Source organism: Phytophthora sojae (genome assembly GCF_000149755.1).
Source record: "Phytophthora sojae unplaced genomic scaffold PHYSOscaffold_3, whole genome shotgun sequence".
NCBI lineage: Eukaryota > Oomycota > Peronosporomycetes > Peronosporales > Peronosporaceae > Phytophthora > Phytophthora sojae.
In genome coordinates this window covers 5,124,758-5,143,391 of record NW_009258117.1, presented here as the reverse complement: position 1 = coordinate 5,143,391, position 18,634 = coordinate 5,124,758, and the positions used below count along the sequence as shown (strand labels likewise).

Here is an 18,634-nt window from a genome sequence, read left to right as displayed (position 1 = left end):
TTGTTCTTGTAGAGGGAGATATCGCTTCAACATGCACTTCTAAATGGCTCACTCGGTTAAAGCGGTAAAAGCCGGTCAACGGCATCCAGAGGAACCCCGAGATCCAGCAACTCCTTGCGGACCTTAGCTCTAACACAGATCGCGTGATCTCTCTTCACTTGCAGCTCCAGCTCGAAGAACTCGCAGCGTTCGTCCGGCTCAGCTTCAAGCACAGCTACGCACTTGGTGTCCTCTGTCTTCACCTCCCGGGACTGAGGCTCTACTCGAATGCGCTTCGACATATCGAGGCATCCTCCAGCGCTCCTTCGTTTTATGGACTTGTCTTCCGCTTCGTCACTGGTATGGCCCTCAGTGTCCCCTCTGTGCTTGCGACTTCTTCCTGGTAGTGGCTTGTAAGGTGCTCAATTGGTGTATTTGAAGACGGTATCTTCGCGCGGAACAGGGGCTTGATCTCGACGTAGTAAGGACACATCTGCAGTACTGCTCGCTCCGTCTTCTTACTGACATCATGGTGTCGCAGCCCCCTGTTCTTCATCCAGTCCTCTGCGTCTTGAAGTTCGCGCTCTAGTATCAACAGCCTGGTTCGGATACCCTCAGGAGTCCGATAATCGATGCCGCACTCGCACATGAAGTCCTGGCTCTCTTGGGCCAGCTCCAGCCGCGATCCGTCCATCTTCCCCGCCGTATCCATCCACCGCTCCGCATTGTTCCGCGTCCTCATCCAGCCCAGCAACATGTCCAGAGACGACGGACCATCGTCTACGCCGTCCTCATGCCAGCCGGGGTTCCCCATCCATCCAGCCAACCCGTTATTGCTCACTTCAACGAGCCGAAAGATACGTATCCTTTCACTAAAAGACATATTATGTGCACCACACCACATGCATCCATGTCCGTTCTTATAGGGGAAGATGCCATTCCGACACCACGGTAGCCATAAGCAAGACATGAAGCTCGCCAAGGCCGCCGCCCAGCAGCTCATGGGCGTGGTCATCGAGTATGACGTGCTGTGCAGCACACTGCTGGGCAAGTCCGCGGCGGCGCAGGCGGAGCAGACGCGCCGCAAGCTGGCGGCGGAGAAGGCGCGCCAGCAGCGCGAGGAGCGCTTCGGGTCCTTGCTCTTCGGCGCCAGGAGCATCAAGTCGATGCTGGTGAGCGACGTGCGCGGGCTGCTCAAGGACCTGAACGAGGACTCGACCGGCAAGCCGTGGGTGGTCAAGGAGCGGCTGCAGAACACGCTGCAGGGTCTGCCGAGCCAGAGTGAGCTTCAGTAAACCTGGGAATATACTAGTAGCGTGATATATGCGATGGAGGCTGACGGCAATGCAATGCAGTTCTGGACAGAGTCACGGGCTCGGACGAGAAGGAGCAGGCGGCGGCGGGCAAGAGCGAGGACGAGATTTACCTGGAGAAGCAGCTGCAGTCGGCGTCCGAGGAGCTGGCGAGGATGAAGCAGAAGAAGGAGGAGGAGCGGCAGGAGCGAGAGCAGTGGAGCAGCAAAGGCTTCGGAGTCAAGAGCGGCTGTCAGGCCAGCTCGCTCAGGGACAAGTACCTGGACAAAATCAACAAGCTGAAGGAGAAGAAGAAGCAGGAGAGCGCGAGCAAGACGAGCGGATTGGAGGAGGTTGTGGGGGCGACTACCACGTCAGCTGGACTGTCCACGTGGGTCGTGAACGACGGAGCCAACGAAGTGCTGGTGCGGTTTTGCTATTGTTGGCTCAGAGCTACCATAGTTGGGCGTGGTGCTGATGCATTTTTGCTGGTGTGCTGTTTGCAGAGCTACTCGGACCTGCGCGGGTTGTTCAAGGCCGTGATCCCGCCGCGTGACCCGCTGCAAGATGTACGTTAGAGTTGTATGGCTCGACGTGCAGTTAATCTATTGGCAGAGGTGCGCAGTACTGATCGCATGGGTGTGACTAACCATTCTTGGGTATGCGCAGGAAGAGTACAATTTCTTCCTGAAGGAGGTACGCACGACGCAGCTTCGTTTTGACTGTGCAGACTCTTAACGAGCGAGCTAACAAATGTGTTTTGGTGGTGGGTATTCAGATGGTGGGCCAATTCGACATGTTCCTGCCGAAGGATGAGCAGGACAAGTTCCCCGACCCGAAGCCGATTCTTCACATTTGTGACGAGTTCGGCTTGAAGCCGGCCGACGTCTTGGTGCTCGCGCGACACGCACCCACCATCAAAGCCGCCAAGTACGCCCTGCTTGCTCTGCTCAATTCTACGCTAAATTACCTATCTGTACAACTCACTCTTGCCACGTCTGTCTTGCTCGCAGGGCGGCTGGAACGCACGTGTGCCACTACATGCCCGGTGACAAGGCCATCCCGAACCACACAGCGCACTATCATCTCACGCACCTGAGCGAGTTCCAGCACCTGATCGAGGACTTCAACGGCGTGTCCTACCGCGACAAGATCAAGATGGGCTCCATCGAGTTCTAACTGCAAAACATGATGATACCATTTTTGCTGTCGGTGCAACATGATCCTGCACACCTCCGCTGATGTTGACGCTGTCCACTCAATTCAAATTTGAATCGCAGGCCCGTGCATGCACCACACTAACGACACACAGAAGATTTCTTGACGCGGAAGGAAAGGAAGGCGAAAGGTGTCCGTCGGCTGCCGCTTCCGCGCCTCGTATCCCCCGCTCCGCAGCTCGTCACGCGCTCGCTGCTTGCCGACTTCGTCGCTCTGCGCGTGCTCTGTCTCCCTATCCAAGTCCCACCGCGCAGCTCGCGCTGTAGCCCGAGAACTCGCGCCAAACCCAAGAAGACCGAGCCGACATGGCGTACAACTACGTGGCCACGGCGCAGAAGCCCACGAGCGTGACGCACTCGCTGACCGCCGCGTTCACGGGCCCGAACGACACGAACCTGCTGCTGGCCAAGAGCACGCGCTTCGAGGTGCACCTGCTGACGCCCGAGGGGCTCTCGCCGCAGCACGACGTCAACCTGTACGGGCGCATCGCCATCTTCGAGGTCTTCCGCGCCCTTAACGAGCCGCAGGACTGGCTCTTCATCGTCACGCAGCGCTTCCAGTTCTGCGTGCTGGCCTACGACGCCGCGGCGCAGCAGTTCGTGACCAAGGCGCACGGCAGCATCCGCGACTCCATCGGCCGCAGTAGCGAGATCGTGACCAGCGGCAACATCGACCCGGAGGGGCGGCTCATCGGCATGAACCTCTACGAGGGCTACTTCAAGGTCATCCCCATCGACAGCGGCAAGGGCATCCTCAAGGACACGTTCAACATCCGGCTGGACGAGCTGCGCGTCATCGACATCAAGTTCCTGCACGGCTACACCAAGCCCACCATCTGCGTGCTGTACGAGGACTACAAGGCCGCGAGGCACATCAAGACGTACCACATCCTGCTCAAGGAGAAGGACTTCGCCGAGGGTCCGTGGAGCCAGAGCAACGTCGAGTCCGGGGCGAGCTTGCTGATCCCCGTCCCCGCGCCCGTGGGGGGCGTGCTCATCGTCTCCAACCAGACCATTGTGTATCACAACGGGAGCACGTTCCACGCCATCCCCATGCAGAGCACGGTCATTCAGGTGTACGGCGCCGTGGACAAGGACGGATCGAGGTTCCTGCTGGCGGACCAGTACGGAACGCTGTCGGTCGTGGCGCTGCAACACACGGGGAAGGAGGTGACGGGGGTGCACCTGGAGGTGCTCGGCGAGACGAACATTGCGTCTTGTCTGTCGTATCTGGACAACGGCGTGGTGTTCATCGGCAGCACCTTTGGTGACTCGCAGTTGATCAAGCTGAACGCGGACCGGGACGAGAACGGATCGTACATTGAAGTGCTGGACACTTATGTGAACGTGGGCCCGATTATCGACTTCTGCGTGATGGATCTCGATCGGCAGGGACAGGGGCAGATTGTAACCTGCAGTGGCGCTGACAAGGACGGAACGCTGCGTGTCATTCGCAACGGAATTGGGATTAATGAACAGGCCAGTGCGGAGCTGCCCGGTATCAAGGGCATGTGGGCGCTTCGTGAGACTTTTGCGGCGGAGCACGACAAGTATTTGCTGCAGAGCTACGTGAGTGAGATTCGAATTCTAGCGATTGGCGACGAGGACGAGATGGAGGAGAAAGAAATCCCGGCGTTTACCAACGTGAAGACCCTGCTGTGTCGGAACATGTATGGCGACGTGTGGCTGCAAGTGACAGAGTCTGAAGTGCGCCTTATCAGCTGTACATCGTTGTCGTTGAGCTCTACGTGGTCGCCGCCGTTGGGATCGCGAATCACGGTGGCTGCTGCAAACCCGACGCAGGTTGCAGTCGCGACATCAGGTGGCGTGCTCGTGTACCTGGAGGTCGAGAATGGACAGGTTACGGAGAAAACTAAGGTCAAGATGGAGCACGAGATTGCATGCGTTGACATCACGCCGCTTGCTCGTAGCCAAGCGACTGATGGCGATGTTGCGATGACTGGTTCGTCGACTCACTGGGATATGGCGGCGCTCAACAGCTCAATTTGTGTCGTTGGCCTGTGGACCAACTTTTCAGTGTCTGTCCTGAAACTGCCAACGCTCGAGAAGTTGACTACTGAATCGCTCGGAACTGACCTGCTGCCGCGATCGGTGCTGTGCAACACATTCGAGGGCAAGGACTATCTGTTGGTCGGACTTGGTGACGGTAGTCTGATGAACTACGAGTTGAATGTCGCGCAAGGGACGCTTGGAACGCGCAAGCGAGTGTCGCTGGGATCGCAGCCTCTGTCCCTCTCAACTTTCCGCTCCAAGAACATGACTCACGTCTTCGCCGCCTGTGATCGCCCGACAGTCATTTACTCCAGCAACAACAAGCTGCTGTACTCTAACATTAACTCCAAGGAGGTGAACGTCATGTGTCCGTTCGACTCCGAGTCTTTCCCGGAGTGTCTTGCGCTGTCTTCTGAGGAAGAGTTGACAATCGGCACAGTGGATGACATTCAGAAGCTGCACATTCAGACGTTCCACTTGAACGAGTGGGCGCGTCGGATTGCTCACGATCCAGAATCTCACACACTTGGAGTGCTGACTGTCAGTTTCACGGTGGATGACACAGGTGAAGAAGTGGATCAGGGTTTCGTGCGGTTGTTCGACGACCAAACGTTCGAGGTGCTGCACTCGTACCGCCTGGATCCGTTTGAGACGCCCAGCTCAGTGGTCGTATGCCCCTTCTCTGGCGATTCGTCGAGTGGGTCGTACTTCGTGGTCGGAACGGCGTATATTCACGAGGATGAGGCCGAGCCGCACCAAGGCCGTATTCTAGTATTTGCTGTCACCGGTATCCACGGTGAGCGGAAGCTGCAGCTGGTCACTGAAAAGGAAGTGAAGGGTGCAGTGTATTGTTTGAACGCCTTCAATGGAAAGGTGCTGGCTGGAGTCAACAGCAAGGCGCAACTGTATAAATGGAGTGAGAACACGGACAACGAGAAGGAACTGGTCTCTGAATGCGGCCACTACGGTCACACTTTGGTGCTCTATATGGAGTCCCGCGGCGACTTTATCGTGGTGGGAGATTTGATGAAATCGGTTTCTTTGCTGAGCTACAAGCAGCTTGACGGAACGATCGAAGAGATTGCGAAGGATCTCAACTCCAACTGGATGTCTGCGTTGGGTATCGTGGACGACGACACGTACATCGGCAGCGAGACGGATTTCAACTTATTTACTGTGCAACGCAATAGTGGCGCGGCATCGGACGAAGAACGTGGTCGACTGGAGACCGTGGGAGAGTTCCACCTGGGCGAGTTTGTGAACCGCTTCCGATATGGATCCCTGGTCATGCAGAACAATGCCCCGGCCACCCAGACTCCCGCCGCTGCTGGCCCCACGGACATGGTTGACGTCGTAGAACAAGCCCCAATTGTTCCGGCCGCTCAAAACCAGTCGATGCTCTTCGGAACGGTTAGCGGCATGATTGGAGTCATTTTGCCCCTCACCAAAGACCAGTACTCGTTCTTGCTTCGGGTCCAGCAGGCGCTTACACAGGTCGTGAAGGGCGTCGGAGGTTTCTCTCACAAGGATTGGCGCATGTTCGAAAACCGGCGATCGGTGTCAGAGGCGCGAAACTTTATCGACGGCGACCTCGTCGAAAGTTTCCTGGACTTGCCGAAGGCGCAGATGACGAAGGTGGTCGACAAGCTCAACAGCGACGGAATGCTGGACGGCACGGACCAGTTTACGGTGGAGGATTTGACGTTGCGGATTGAAGAGCTGGCCCAGCTGCACTAAGCCATTCAAAACCTGTGGGGAGTGGACACGAAGTGCTGTAGGCGCCAACTGGTGAATGGGCCGCCGCGATTGTTTTGTCCATCGAAATCGTAACATGCTTTGCACTTGAAACGCCTGAGCCAGTTTTATTCTTGTCGCTCGTCTCTCGTTTTAGAGGCGCATTTACTCGGTGACGCTATGGCTCAGCGGAATGGCAAGGTGGCGAAGGTGAATGTTGACACGCAGAAGAAGGTACGCGCTGCAGGTCCCTCGTGCGTTGGTGCGATCGCCTTCGGTTTGATCTCTTCTAACTGATTTAGCATGGTGCAGGCTAAATGTGAAAAGGAAGAAGTCAAATTGCCGGTGTTGTCGCCCCCTTCGCCGAACAAGAAGGTATTTGGCATACCAGTTGTGGCATTACCTGTTCAATCTGTCTAACTTCCGTAATCTTTGCATTGAGTGCAGGTCAAAGATGTGCCGATGCCCAGTAAGCCAGTATCAACTCCCAACGGGGCAAAATCAGCAAAGGCAGCCCCGCCGAAGTCTCCTTCGAAGCCAACTGCCCGCAACACGCCGACAAAGTTAACGGCACCCGTAAAGGCCCAGCCAGCCCAGTCGACTACCCCTCAAACTGCAGCAATCCAAACCCCCGAAGAATGCTCAGGGCCTGATGCTAGCGCCGTTCTAGCGACTGATGGCAGCAACACAGCGCTGGTAGCTGAAACCCCACAGTCAGAGCTCGAGGGGGCATTGGTATCAACGGAAGGACCTCCCTCAGAACACGTCGATCTTTCGTCCGATGCCATTGCTGCTGCAGAAGCTGCCGCCGCAGCGGAGGAAGCCCAGCGTTTGCGGAAGCTCAATGGAACTGGCATGGTGAAGCTGATCTACGAGAGCTACGACGAGCTGTTCCCGATCGAGGACGGGTCCACAACACAAGCGAATATCGACGAGGTCTACTGCTTGTCGTTCGTGATGCCCAACTGCCTGGTTCGTCTCTCGAAGCATCCAAACCCTGAGCGATTCCAGCGCGAAGGAGCCGGTATATTCGACAGCCTCGTGCCTGAAGACCCGCGAGGCACCTACCACGATCTAGTGAAGGACGAGACGTACTACGTCGTCGTAGAACAGGAGGCGGATCAGCTGCGCCGTGACCAGGAGGCCACGAAGGCGCGTTGGGATGGAGAGCTCCAGAAGCAGAAGAAGGCCGACAAGGACGACGGCCGCGGCTTCGAGTCGTGCTCCTGCATTTACGGCAACCCGTGCGTGGACGAATACGGCTGCCGTGACTGGCATTCTCGCTTTGCGGTGGCGACGAAGAACGGCTGGAAGGGCTTCTAGCGCGAGTCAGAGGGAGGGGCGAGGACAATAGGCTATAATCTAGAGAACAAGGCACTCGTCTTCGTGCTCCGTCTTCTCTTTGGTGGTCCCTTGGCCTGCTAGTAGCTACTCGGTGTGGAAAGGCAGCAAGGGACAGCATCCCCCAGCGACAGCAGCTTGGGCTCCAGGCGAGAGGAGCTCTTCGGATCCAGAAAGGCAGCAGTGCACATTCTTCTCCAGGAACGCAACGCAGAGCTCCAGCGCTGATCCACGCGACCTGCATCAACTGACTTTGGAGCTCTCCATCAGCCGGAAAGGCGACACGTTTTGGCTCTCGAGACTGCGGATCATGGGCATGAGCCGCGCCAGTCTCGTCTCTAAGGACCGACGGAGAAGGCGGCCGCCAAGCGTGCACAGGCGACTGAAGCACGCCAGATTCCCAGCCCAGATCTGTACGTTGGCTCACGTGCTCAAGTACATCGACATCCTGCTGATGACCCCGTGCGAGGCGCTTGTGGAGGCTGCCCGGACCAACGAGTTCGAGTGGATGTGGAGGCTCATGGACCAAGTCGAGTCCACGGTCCTCAAGGAAGCGTTCGTCGCTGCGGCTCGGGAGGATCACCTCGAGGTCGTGCGGACTCTACGACTCGAGTTCCGGAGCTCTCGGACAGGGCGGCGCGAGTACGAGGCGGGAGTCATCGTCAAGGACGCAATTGTCGCTGCGGCTCGAGCTGGACACCTGGCGATTGTCAAGTATCTGCTCAAGGACCTCCCAGAGCGCGACTTTGGCATTCGCTGGCGCATTCTGGACGAAGGAGCGGCCCATGGACATCTCCGGGTGGTCGAATTCGGAGCAGAGTTGACGACGCAGTTCAGGGATTTGACTCACGAGTACAGCGACGCCTTGCGTCGAGCCACCTCTGGCGGGCACCTTGAAGTGGTGAAGTACCTTTTGAAGCCAGGGAAGTTTACGTGGAGATATCTCAACGCTCTGGAGCACGCGGTAGCCGTCAAGCAGCGAGCGATCGCCGAGTTGATTTATCGGCGGCTCGAACAGCAGTGTGGTTGCGATATCGTGCTTGACCTCGTGGAGTCTGGCAAATTTCAAGTTGTCCGGTTCCTCTGCAGCAACGACCTTGTCGACACGAAGTTGTTTGAAGCTGCGTTCATTAAAGCGGCATCTCTGGGCTCAGTTGATGTTCTGGAGTTCTTACTGAAGTGCAAAGGTGTCTCGTCCGAGGTGTCTGACAAGGCGTTCGTGAGAGCAGCCTCAGCCGGAATCGTCACTACCATGGAGTTCCTCTATGGTAAGGGCCAAGTCTCTCGAGAGGCGCTGCTGGCGACATTCGAGAGCTCAAGGAGTGCTGCCGTGGTGGAGTTTGTGTACGACGAAGTGGAAGGACTCCCAGTTGAGAGCGTGTGCTTAGCTGTGGAAAACGCTGCCTTTTGTGGCTCCATTAACGGCGTGGATTACTGTCCTGGAGAAGACCAGTGCAAGATCCTGCAGTTCTTAAGTAACCGGGAGTGCATCCCGCCTGAGATCGTGAATAAAGTGTTCACGGAAGCCACGCAGAGCTTGCAGCCTGTCGTATTGATGGGGTTAAGCCACGACAAAGCACTTGAGTCTGAGCTGATTGGGGACGCGTTTGTTCGAGCTGCGGAGAGTGGGTGCTTAGAGCTGGTGGCGGCTTGGCTCGGCCTTCCGTGTATCTCCGGTGATGTGGTCATTGCAGCATTTAACTCAGCCACAGCCTGTGATCGCCGAGACATTGTCGCGATACTGTTTGACGTACCGGGTACGAAAAGAAGTGTCCAGGAGCAGGCTGTTGTCACCGCGGCGAGATGTAGCTGTGCGAGGGTGCTCAAGTATATTTGCGATCGTGGAGACTGGCCGGTGGAAGTCCTCGAGAAAGCACGCGGTTTGGCACATAGCAAGAAGATCAAGAAATTCCTGGACAAGAAACTTAATCTCCGCTCCGAGCCGGGAAATACCCCGATAAGCAGGTTCGACAAAGATGGCAGCTTCGTAGGTTAACCCCGCAAGATGGGGGGGGGGGGGTTGGATGGTGTGCTATCCGGTGTTTGTCCTGCATTCGTTGCTTGAAAATAGAGAATAAATTGAGACCGGCCCCAGCAACGGAATCCTAGCAGATGATGCAGCGCTTGGCCAGTCGATGCCGATGAAAGATCTCAGCTGGGTCCAACGCAGACCGAGAGTTTGGGAATCATGATTGCGACGTGGAGGAAACGGGGAGCGAGCGCTGGGGGCGGAGAAGATGCGGAGGCACTGATGAAGGCCGCTGCTGGAGGACACGAAGGAGTCGTTCAAAGTCTAGTAGCAGTTTGCGACGTGCACGTCACCGATGAAGCAGGGGCGACGGCTCTGATGTTGGCCGCAGCTGCAGGACATGCACAAGTCGTTCGGATCCTAGCAGGAATATACGATGTTCACGCGAAAGCTGGAGGAGGAGCCTCAGCACTATCGAAAGCTGCGGCTCGAGGTTATGCTCAATACTTAGCTGGGCCATGCTTTGCTGGCGTGAATGGTGTCGATGCTAAAGGGGTCACCCGCATTAATGAAGGCCGCTGGTAGAGGCCAGGATTGTACTGTTTGGGTCTTAGCGGTCGAATGTGGGGCTGACGTTAACGCCGTCGATATGGACGGAACCACGGCGCTTATGAAGGCAGTAAGTGGAGGCCACAACAGGGCGGCGTGGATACTAGCCGGTGTGTGTGATGTAAATGCCAGAGACCGAGGTGACCTGACAGCGCTGATGATGGCCGTTGCAGCAGGGCACGAAGACATCGTTCGGTATCTAGCTGGAACCTGCGGGCGGACGTGAATGCCGCGAGTGCAGATGGCGCTACCGCTTTAATGAAAGCTGCCGTGGGAGGACACATAGCCACCGTTCGATGCTTGATAACCGAATGCGGGGCGGATATGGACGCCACAGATGAAGACGGCGACACAGCGCTGATAATGGCTGCTGAGAGCAGGGGTTTTGAACTTGTTCGCTGTCTTGCTCTAGAGTGTTCAGCAGATGTGGACGCCATTGATGGCAATGGTGATACAGCACTACTTACGGCTGCTGCCAGAGGAGACCTTGGCATTGTTCGGTGTTTAGCGGGCGAATGTAGGGCTGATGTGAACGCGACTAGCCCAACCGGAACCACCGCGTTGATGAAGGCGGCTGCAAACGGCCATATTGACACGCTTCGTTACCTAGCAGTAGAATGTGGGGCCAGTGTCAATGCCGCGGATCTATACGGTTTTACGGCGCTGTGGAGCGCAGTGGAGATTGGCGATATTAGGGTCGTTCGGAGTCTAGCTGGTGAATGTTCCGCTGACGTAAACGCGACTAACAAACGAGGGACTACAGCGTTGATGAAGGCAGCTGAGAAAGGAAACGCGGAGATTGTTTGCTATCTGACTGAGAAATGCGGAGCGTGTGTGGATGCATTGAATGGGGACGGAGATACGGCGCTGATGATGGCCGCTGCTGGAGGACATTTAGACGTCGTCAAGTACCTAGCAGAAGAGCGCAATGCTGAAGTGAACACTGCGTCTGAAGACGGATACACAGCTATCCATCTTGCTGCTGACCGTGGCTACCAAGAAATTCAACGAGTTCTCACACCATTTCTGTCGATAGTGCACGCGAAAGCTGCGAGCGTAGATGCACCAACCGCAAGTTGGTACATCTCCCCGGCGGAAATTGCGCTTGTGAGCTTTGTGAGGGAAGGCAACATTGGGGGCGAATACAGAGCCAAGTGGCTTGATGCCGACGCTGCCGTGAAATTGTTTTATCCGACACGTCATCCCACGCGGCGTTCGAGGACGAAGTTCGTCTGTGGCATCAGTTGCGTCACCCTAACGTGATCAAGATGTACGGGGCTTGTGACGTGCCCCCGCTGTCCTTGCAGTTTTTTGTCTGTGAATATGCCAGCAACGGATCACTGCTCGAGTATGTCAAGTCAAAAATGCCATCTGCAGAACAGAAAGTGTGGTCGTTCTTGCTCCAGGCCGCGTTGGGACTTGAATACCTCCACGAGCGTGGGATCGTTCACGGCGACCTGCGATGCAGTAATATATTAATCGGTAGCGATGGCTTGTCAAAGCTGGCCAATTTCTCGCGAAGTGGTTCGATGCAGCGGAATGCAGGGTCGCCTAGGGCTGGCTCGGTGCGTTGGCAGTCTCCCGAGGTGTTAAATGGGAAGAATTGGTCTTTTGCTTCCGATGAATACTCGTTGGGTATGTGTATCCTGGAAGCTGCGACCAGCAAGGCTCCTTGGGCAGATGGGGTCGGTGATGATAGCGTAAGATATCTCAAAATGCATTGGGCCCCAGAATCAAACGTGCCTTCGAGATACGCTCCAAAGTGCCCTGCTGGGACTGTCCATAGTCTGGTCTGGCGGATGTGCTGCCAGGACACAGACAAACGAGCTAGTCTATCTTCGATCGTGCACGAGTTGGAACATTTCTCTAAAATATCTTGTTCTCAACCGGAGTTCGAGCCTGGCAGTATCATCGACAGCTACAAGGCAGATGCAACTTGGCTGGAAGTACAAATGCACATGGAAACGTGCGAGAATGAACTCTACCACCACGCCTTCAACGAACTCAAGAAGATTCGTCAACACCTGGATGGTACTGCCCCTCCTGTAGCAGTACTCAATCGTTTCCATCCACTCATTCGGGATTTCCACAAACTGATTGCGATGTCAAGCGAGCAAACTCGAGTCCTGCAACTCTCTGCTACTCGTGCTACATCCTTCAGCATCGTCGCCATTCGACGGCGTCTTGAAGCTCTATGGGCAGCCCTAGGCCAGTCGGCCGATGTAGCGAGAGAGCGGCACGCGCGATGGGAGCAGAAACGCAGTGAGCAAGTCGAGATTTTCGTCTCCGAGGCGTCGAAAACTTACCTTCTGCTAGAAGAGCTCAAGTCGCAAGAAGAGCGACTGGCCTTCCTCACCTCGTTGAAAGAAGAGATTGAACACCCAGCAAAATACACACCTGTCCAACTTGAAGTGTTGATGAAGGCGTACAAGGATATTGCAAGCAAGCTCGAGAAGGACGATTTGTTGGAACTGAGGCCGGAGTGGCTCATCCCCTGGTATGAGCTATCTGTCGACAAGTACGCCTCTCTTGGTCACGGCGGCTACGGAAGCGTGTGTCGAGCCAAATGGCTCGATTCAGACGTGGTAGTAAAGTCTTTGATTGGGTCTGGAGTCGACGTCGACATGTCTTGCTCCTCATCGTTCTGCTTGTCCATTCGGCCAGGAACTTCTGCTGCCAATGCCAAGAAGCGGGTGGGGGCAATGGCGATGTTCCGACGTGAAGTCGATATTTGGTTCGGTTTCAGCCATCCTCACGTCATTCGGCTCTTCGGCGCGTGCCATGTCGGTAGACCCTTCTTCGTGTGTGAAGACGCTAGGAATGGTACGCTGGTCAGCTACCTAAGGAAGCACCCCAACGAACTTTGGGCAAAGTTGCATGAAGCTGCGCTGGGTGTCCAGTACCTCCACGCTCGTAGTGTCGTACATGGCGATCTCAAAGGGAACAACATCGTTATTGGGAGTGATAGGAAAGCAAAGGTGACGGACTTTGGCCTCAGCTCTATCATCGGTGACGACGGCAATTCAGAGATCTCAGCGGCGTCGCATTGGGTTGCTCCAGAGTGTCTGACAAACTACCAGGACTCAAGACCGACGTTTGCGTCGGATATCTATTCGCTAGGTATGTGTATTGTGGAAGCACTACGCATTGTCGAGGCTGGCACGGATAGGGTAAAGATTTGCCTACCATGGGGAAACCTCGACAACAGTGTTGTGAGATTCCACGTAAAACATCGAAAATTGCCGACTAAACCCGGAACTTGTGAAGATGAGCAGTGGACGTTGGTGCAGCGAATGTGTGCGTTCGAGCCAGAAAAGCGAATAAAAATTTCGACAGTGGTTGACGAGTTGGCACGATTAACAGGAGCCTCACACGACGGCCACAGTCGGGCTACGGCGGGTGCAACAATAAGCATGCAGTCAGTTCCTGATATCATTACAGCGGCACGAAACATACTGAAGCGACTGCTAAACGCCAATGACAACGCTACGAGCCAGGGTAGAGCGCTGTACTCGCTCTACGAGTCACTGTGGGATAGCTTCAACCACTTGTACCTTCAGATTGACGACCACTTAGACCCCGCGGCTCGAACGAGGTTTTGTTTTCTGGTCGAGGAAGCCAACACGAGTACGAAAAAGCTGGCAAGATCTGCACGTAGCTTGCTGTCCTTTGCTGAAGTCGCGCTGCGGTGTTATGCTTTACGACGCAGTCTGGACAAGTTTGCGGATGCATACTCCTTCCGTCGATGCAATAGCTCAGACGTTGGCGAGCAATCCAAGACCTCGGGTGAACAATGTGGGCGTCAGTTGTCTGCTCCCTGAAACAGCAAAAGGTCTACGTTCGATAGGTTATCAGAGGCTGGGACCGGTCTTAATTCATTTCCGTCGAACGATATAGTCCTGCTGGTTGGTAGGCTTCAAGTACAATGCAGCAAGACTTTACAACAGCTTACATGGCAGGAGATAGGGTTTCAGACCCAGCTACAATATAAATGTACCTTGCAGCACTATGTACTGTACGCTTTCATTCGAAGTGAAGTGCCTCCGCTTTGCTATTGACACCATGTCGATCCTACTTGTCGGGGGGTTATTTCTCGACTCGTACGCGGGTTGAGCTTCTTAGTCACGATTTTTATTGCTATACATTCACACAATAATGTTGTTGAGACGAACGTTCTATTATCGTATACCCGTTAAACGAGTGCGCACTACCAGTGCTTTCACATGCTGCTTGTTCACGACACTCTTATTATATAATAGCCGTACTATAATGCGCCTACGAGTCGAGTTTGATTTCTCCCGATGTGTCCAATCTTGCTTAGTTGGTACTCGTTCGTCTTCGTGAGTTTCAGCAATGCTGAGCTACTCTTCGCAGCTGCCGCAATCGCCTCGGAAATACCCAACTTGTCTGACGGTGAGTCCTTCGTCGAACATTTCCCTCATTTTAGCTCTGCTATACAAACCATATCGACATCACTACGGACAAATACAGGCGTATCGATAAACCATATCGTCATCGCAAAGAAAGGTGTATGACTTCCATAACAGAAGGGTGCGTAAGAAACCCCTGCGTTGGATCGCTGGCCACACCGCGGTGAAGCACGATCCGCGAGTTGCTTAAATTAAAATTTGCGGGTTTACGCTCAAGTAATTGTCGCGAATGAGCAACGCAATGTTGCCATTGAAGCTGCGTAATTTACCCAAAAACAAAAAGTACCTACAAACTAGAACATTGAAACCCATCCGTAGACCAGACCCCCTTCCTTCCTCACGCACGCGAGGCGAAATACGCAGTGCGCTATTGAGCGAGCCACCTACTTCTTCAGCATCGCATTATTACAATTTCATTAGCATTTTTTTACTTTAATTCAAGCTTATGATTATATTGAAAGTAAATGTTCTATTTCAGATAGTATATATGGTACTACTTTCTTTTTATTATCTTTTTCGAAAAATGAAAAAAATATTAAAAAAATTAGGATACCAATTTTGTCGAGGAACTGAGAACGGTATGGTGGGTTTTCCAATATGGCAGACCACGCTGGGATACCGTCCATGATGGGGGTTAATTGCGCCATTCGCGATACCAGAAGTCCAAAATGACCTCCGGCACGTCAAGGAACGCGCCAAAAAGTTCGAACGGCTGCTTTCTGAACAATTTTCCCATTAACACACTGGGGTTCAACGCGCAACAAAAAGATTTTGCTTCTTCAACGCGTACATGTATTCTGGTTGGACCGAGTTATGGTGCTTCGAAGTATCCACCAGAATTACTCCATTGATGCGTGTGATCTACCAATCCGAATTTGCTGAATCCAGCACGGTACACGTAATCACCCAAAACTATTGACCTATCCCAAGAGAAAAGTGACATCCATAACGCTATTTGTATAATAAATGCTTTCGCCTGGTTTGGTGAATCCGGAGAGTCACAGTGGATACATCGCAGCCCTCAATTAAAAGTAGTGCTGTCTAAGCAAAGCCAAAGATATCGGCTGTAGGTACGATCGTGCGTTCCACCTCTTTCATGGGTTATTTGCAGACTGCGGACTCCGTCGCCTATGAAGGCGACGGAGTCCGCAGTCTGCAATTAACCCCGTCAAGCTGAAGCCGCACAACTCCTCTCGAAGAAGCATGGGCCTGCTTAAATGTGTGCTGGTCGTGGTGCTCACTATGGTCGTTCTCAGCGATGGAATGGCAAGCGCCGACAGCAAGATTTCCGCGACAGAATCAAACGCGTTGCAGAACAAGATACCACCGACGCGCGAGCTCGCTGGTATGGACCCAAGTGAAGAGGAGAGAGGCAGAAGCGGAGAAAGAGGGGGGGGGAGGAAGAGGACGAGTCCATGCACAGACTGGCAACTTCGGTTATCCTCCGGAGCTCGCGAGGAAGTACTTCAGTAAAGCCATCGGGTGGTTGAGACGCGTAATCGGAATCAAGAACAAGCCTCTGCGGATTCCGTCTACTGCTAAGACGCAGTAGACAGCCAATCGAGGCAAGACTCAGTCAAAGGCACCACCACCCACCCTCGGGAAATAATGCAGGTTTTGTTAATCAGACAACTCTACACCTTTTCAACTTCAAAATGGCAAAAAGAAAATTCAATACGTCAAAATGTAAAATCAAAACGAATACTATGTAAGCCGATACTTAAACCTGTTTGTAATAACGTTAGTGGAATATATAGAAATACAGAGTGTCGAATATTTATTGGTTGACCGTGAGCTGTATCAGCCAATCGTGCTCGTATAAGATTGTGAGACGGTCCTGTCTCTATTCGTGACAGTTTGAACTTACGTTTTGTCATTTTGAGCTAGCAATTTGCCATTTTGAAGTTGAAAAGGTGTAGATCTCCACCTCGTCTTCCTAACGCACGACCTCAAAACGAGCACTCAAAGATCTCCCAACTGTCATCGAGCGCTGATGCTTTGCTCGCCACAGGCCTTACTGCATGGATAGAGTGTGTCGATGCCAATAATAGTTTACGTACCTTAGAGAGCTCGTCGGTGTAAGGTTTTAACAGCAAAGACTATTTTATTTCTTATTGTGCCTTTCAGTCTAAACGGACCTCAAAATCTATCACTTTTACTATTGAGGTAGGTTATAATAAAGGGGACCAACCCCCGATTTGAAAAATCGGAGGGATGGTGATCCGACTCCGCTTTTCAATAGAAAGCGAGGGAAAGCGATACAAACAACGACGGATTGATACGGCAACGCAAAATCCGGCACACAGATGTTGTACTTTTTACAGTAAGTAATTCAGAGAGCCAATCAAGTTCAAGAATCACACTTGACATTGTTATTCCGTATGATTTGCGGTACTTTCTCTAAGTTATTGTGTACTTTATGTTCCTTTGCGTGTATTTTATGTCATTGCCTTGTACAATATCTATCGTTCCCGACAGAGAATTCTGGTACATTTACTATGGAGGATGCCATTCAGCGTCTGTAGCGCTTTTCGAGCCAGATGGCGATTCGCTATTGGCGAACAAATCACCGTCATTCGGGACCTCGAACGAAAACGAGAGCAAAACCGAAGGAGCAAAGCACAGGAAAACCGGACTCCGATTTTCGGGGAAGCTATACTATAACGAATTACTGACTATCTCCCTTGTTTTAGTAAATGAAAATCGGACTTGAAGTCCGATTTTGCTGTCGGCAAATTAAATGAAAGGCACAATACCATTGACGTCGAAAACGGACAGTAGCGAATCTTAGAACCAATGCGGTCGAAACTCTGGACGCTCCACGTTTTCTTCCTCAAGCATTGATATATAAGCAATCGCGCTGCTCACTCGAACACCTATCTTTTGCTAATGTGATACCCTGAAGGCCATTCGTTAAAGATGTTCGGCGTCTGCACGGGCTTGGCGACCAAAGATTTCAAAACCCCAACTCAGCACCGCTCCCTCTGCTGGAAGATCGATCTTTGGAAAGTACTTGGTAACTGAAAAGCATAAAAAAGTTGGGTACCCAACTCTTCGGTGGGCGGCTGTTGCGCCTTCGGCGCGAAGACGACTACGGTCGAGCTATCGTGGTAGCCTTCAACTACAGTAAATTTTCTCCAGAAACGAGAGGAAAGGTTTGCTGATCTCTAGTTTGCTCATAGGAGACTTCTGTGGTAGTATTATTGTGCTGAACCCGAGTTCGCTACGACGTAAGCAAAAGTGGCTGCCATCCGCGTGTACTGTATGCACACTGGCCCTATTGCACGACTTTCGAAAGCAAAACTCAAGCAGATGCAGTATTTGCTCGAACGATATTAACGTGCACTGTATCGCTCGTCCTTGTCTGAATCCATGACACGTACCTCACGGGCTCCGTTCCGGCACATTCAGGATCTCGACCCACAAATCCTTGATGCCCCCGCCGTGGAACTCTTTCATCTTTTCGGTGAAGAGCCAAGCAGCGAAAAGGATCCAGTAGAGACCAAGCATCCACGCGGCGGACAATGCAGTCGGCGCCACCCTCACGTAAAAGATCGGCGCTATCCCCGATATGGCTACAGTCCAGAAGGGGGTCAGATGCGCAGTCGAGTCGAAAGAAACCCACGCACATGGGGCTCCATTGATATCTCAGCGGCCTCGAGCAGCAGCATGGGGCCTTGCCAGCCCACCACGTTCCGACCGCGTTCGGCCGGAGGATGAGGCCAGACAAATGGTTTCGGAAGAGGGATGGCGCATTTGGTCACGATAGCAGATCGAGCAAAAGATCGACTGTTCGTCGACGATGGAACGCCGAGTTTGGGTATGCAGACTTTCGTGCTACAGCCCCGATCGCAAAGAAGCTCTGGTTGTCGCCCCAGCCTTCCAGCTACATACATGCATGGGCTACAGCAGAGCTGACTCAGCGACTGAGAGACTTTAGATTAGAGACCATGGCCCTGCTCGAGGCACCAAAGATTTGATTGGTTGAGCAGCGCCACCACTTCAATGTCCCTATACTCGAGCATACAGTTGCGACCCGCCACGTCACAC

At 53.5% G+C, this 18,634-nt stretch overlaps 5 protein-coding genes across 5 annotated transcripts; all 5 read left to right on the top strand.

The window, feature by feature from the left end:
- Positions 1-947: 947 nt before the first annotated feature.
- Positions 948-2,450, top strand: PHYSODRAFT_493653 (hypothetical protein; the record flags this gene model as incomplete). Its single annotated transcript, XM_009525331.1, has 6 exons — positions 948-1,260; positions 1,335-1,701; positions 1,780-1,844; positions 1,945-1,967; positions 2,050-2,201; positions 2,285-2,450. The coding sequence occupies 6 exons, from the start codon at positions 948-950 to the stop codon at positions 2,448-2,450; spliced, it is 1,086 nt and encodes a 361-aa protein (XP_009523626.1).
- Positions 2,451-2,794: 344 nt separating this feature from the next.
- On the top strand, positions 2,795-6,238 carry PHYSODRAFT_259403 (hypothetical protein; the record flags this gene model as incomplete). The annotated part of the gene is made up of 2 exons (XM_009525330.1): positions 2,795-5,785; positions 5,816-6,238. The coding sequence occupies 2 exons, from the start codon at positions 2,795-2,797 to the stop codon at positions 6,236-6,238; spliced, it is 3,414 nt and encodes a 1,137-aa protein (XP_009523625.1).
- An 852-nt stretch (positions 6,239-7,090) lies between these two features.
- On the top strand, positions 7,091-7,558 carry PHYSODRAFT_489967 (hypothetical protein; the record flags this gene model as incomplete). The annotated part of the gene is made up of 1 exon (XM_009525329.1): positions 7,091-7,558. One exon carries the CDS (start codon positions 7,091-7,093, stop codon positions 7,556-7,558), a length of 468 nt encoding a protein of 155 aa, XP_009523624.1.
- A 538-nt stretch (positions 7,559-8,096) lies between these two features.
- Positions 8,097-9,572, top strand: PHYSODRAFT_298850 (hypothetical protein; the record flags this gene model as incomplete). The annotated part of the gene is made up of 1 exon (XM_009525328.1): positions 8,097-9,572. The coding sequence occupies one exon, from the start codon at positions 8,097-8,099 to the stop codon at positions 9,570-9,572; it is 1,476 nt and encodes a 491-aa protein (XP_009523623.1).
- A 2,684-nt stretch (positions 9,573-12,256) lies between these two features.
- Positions 12,257-13,240, top strand: PHYSODRAFT_491476 (hypothetical protein; the record flags this gene model as incomplete). The annotated part of the gene is made up of 2 exons (XM_009525327.1): positions 12,257-12,766; positions 12,845-13,240. Coding segments are annotated over 2 exons (906 nt in total), but the record flags the coding sequence as incomplete, so codon positions are not given.
- Positions 13,241-18,634: the final 5,394 nt, after the last annotated feature.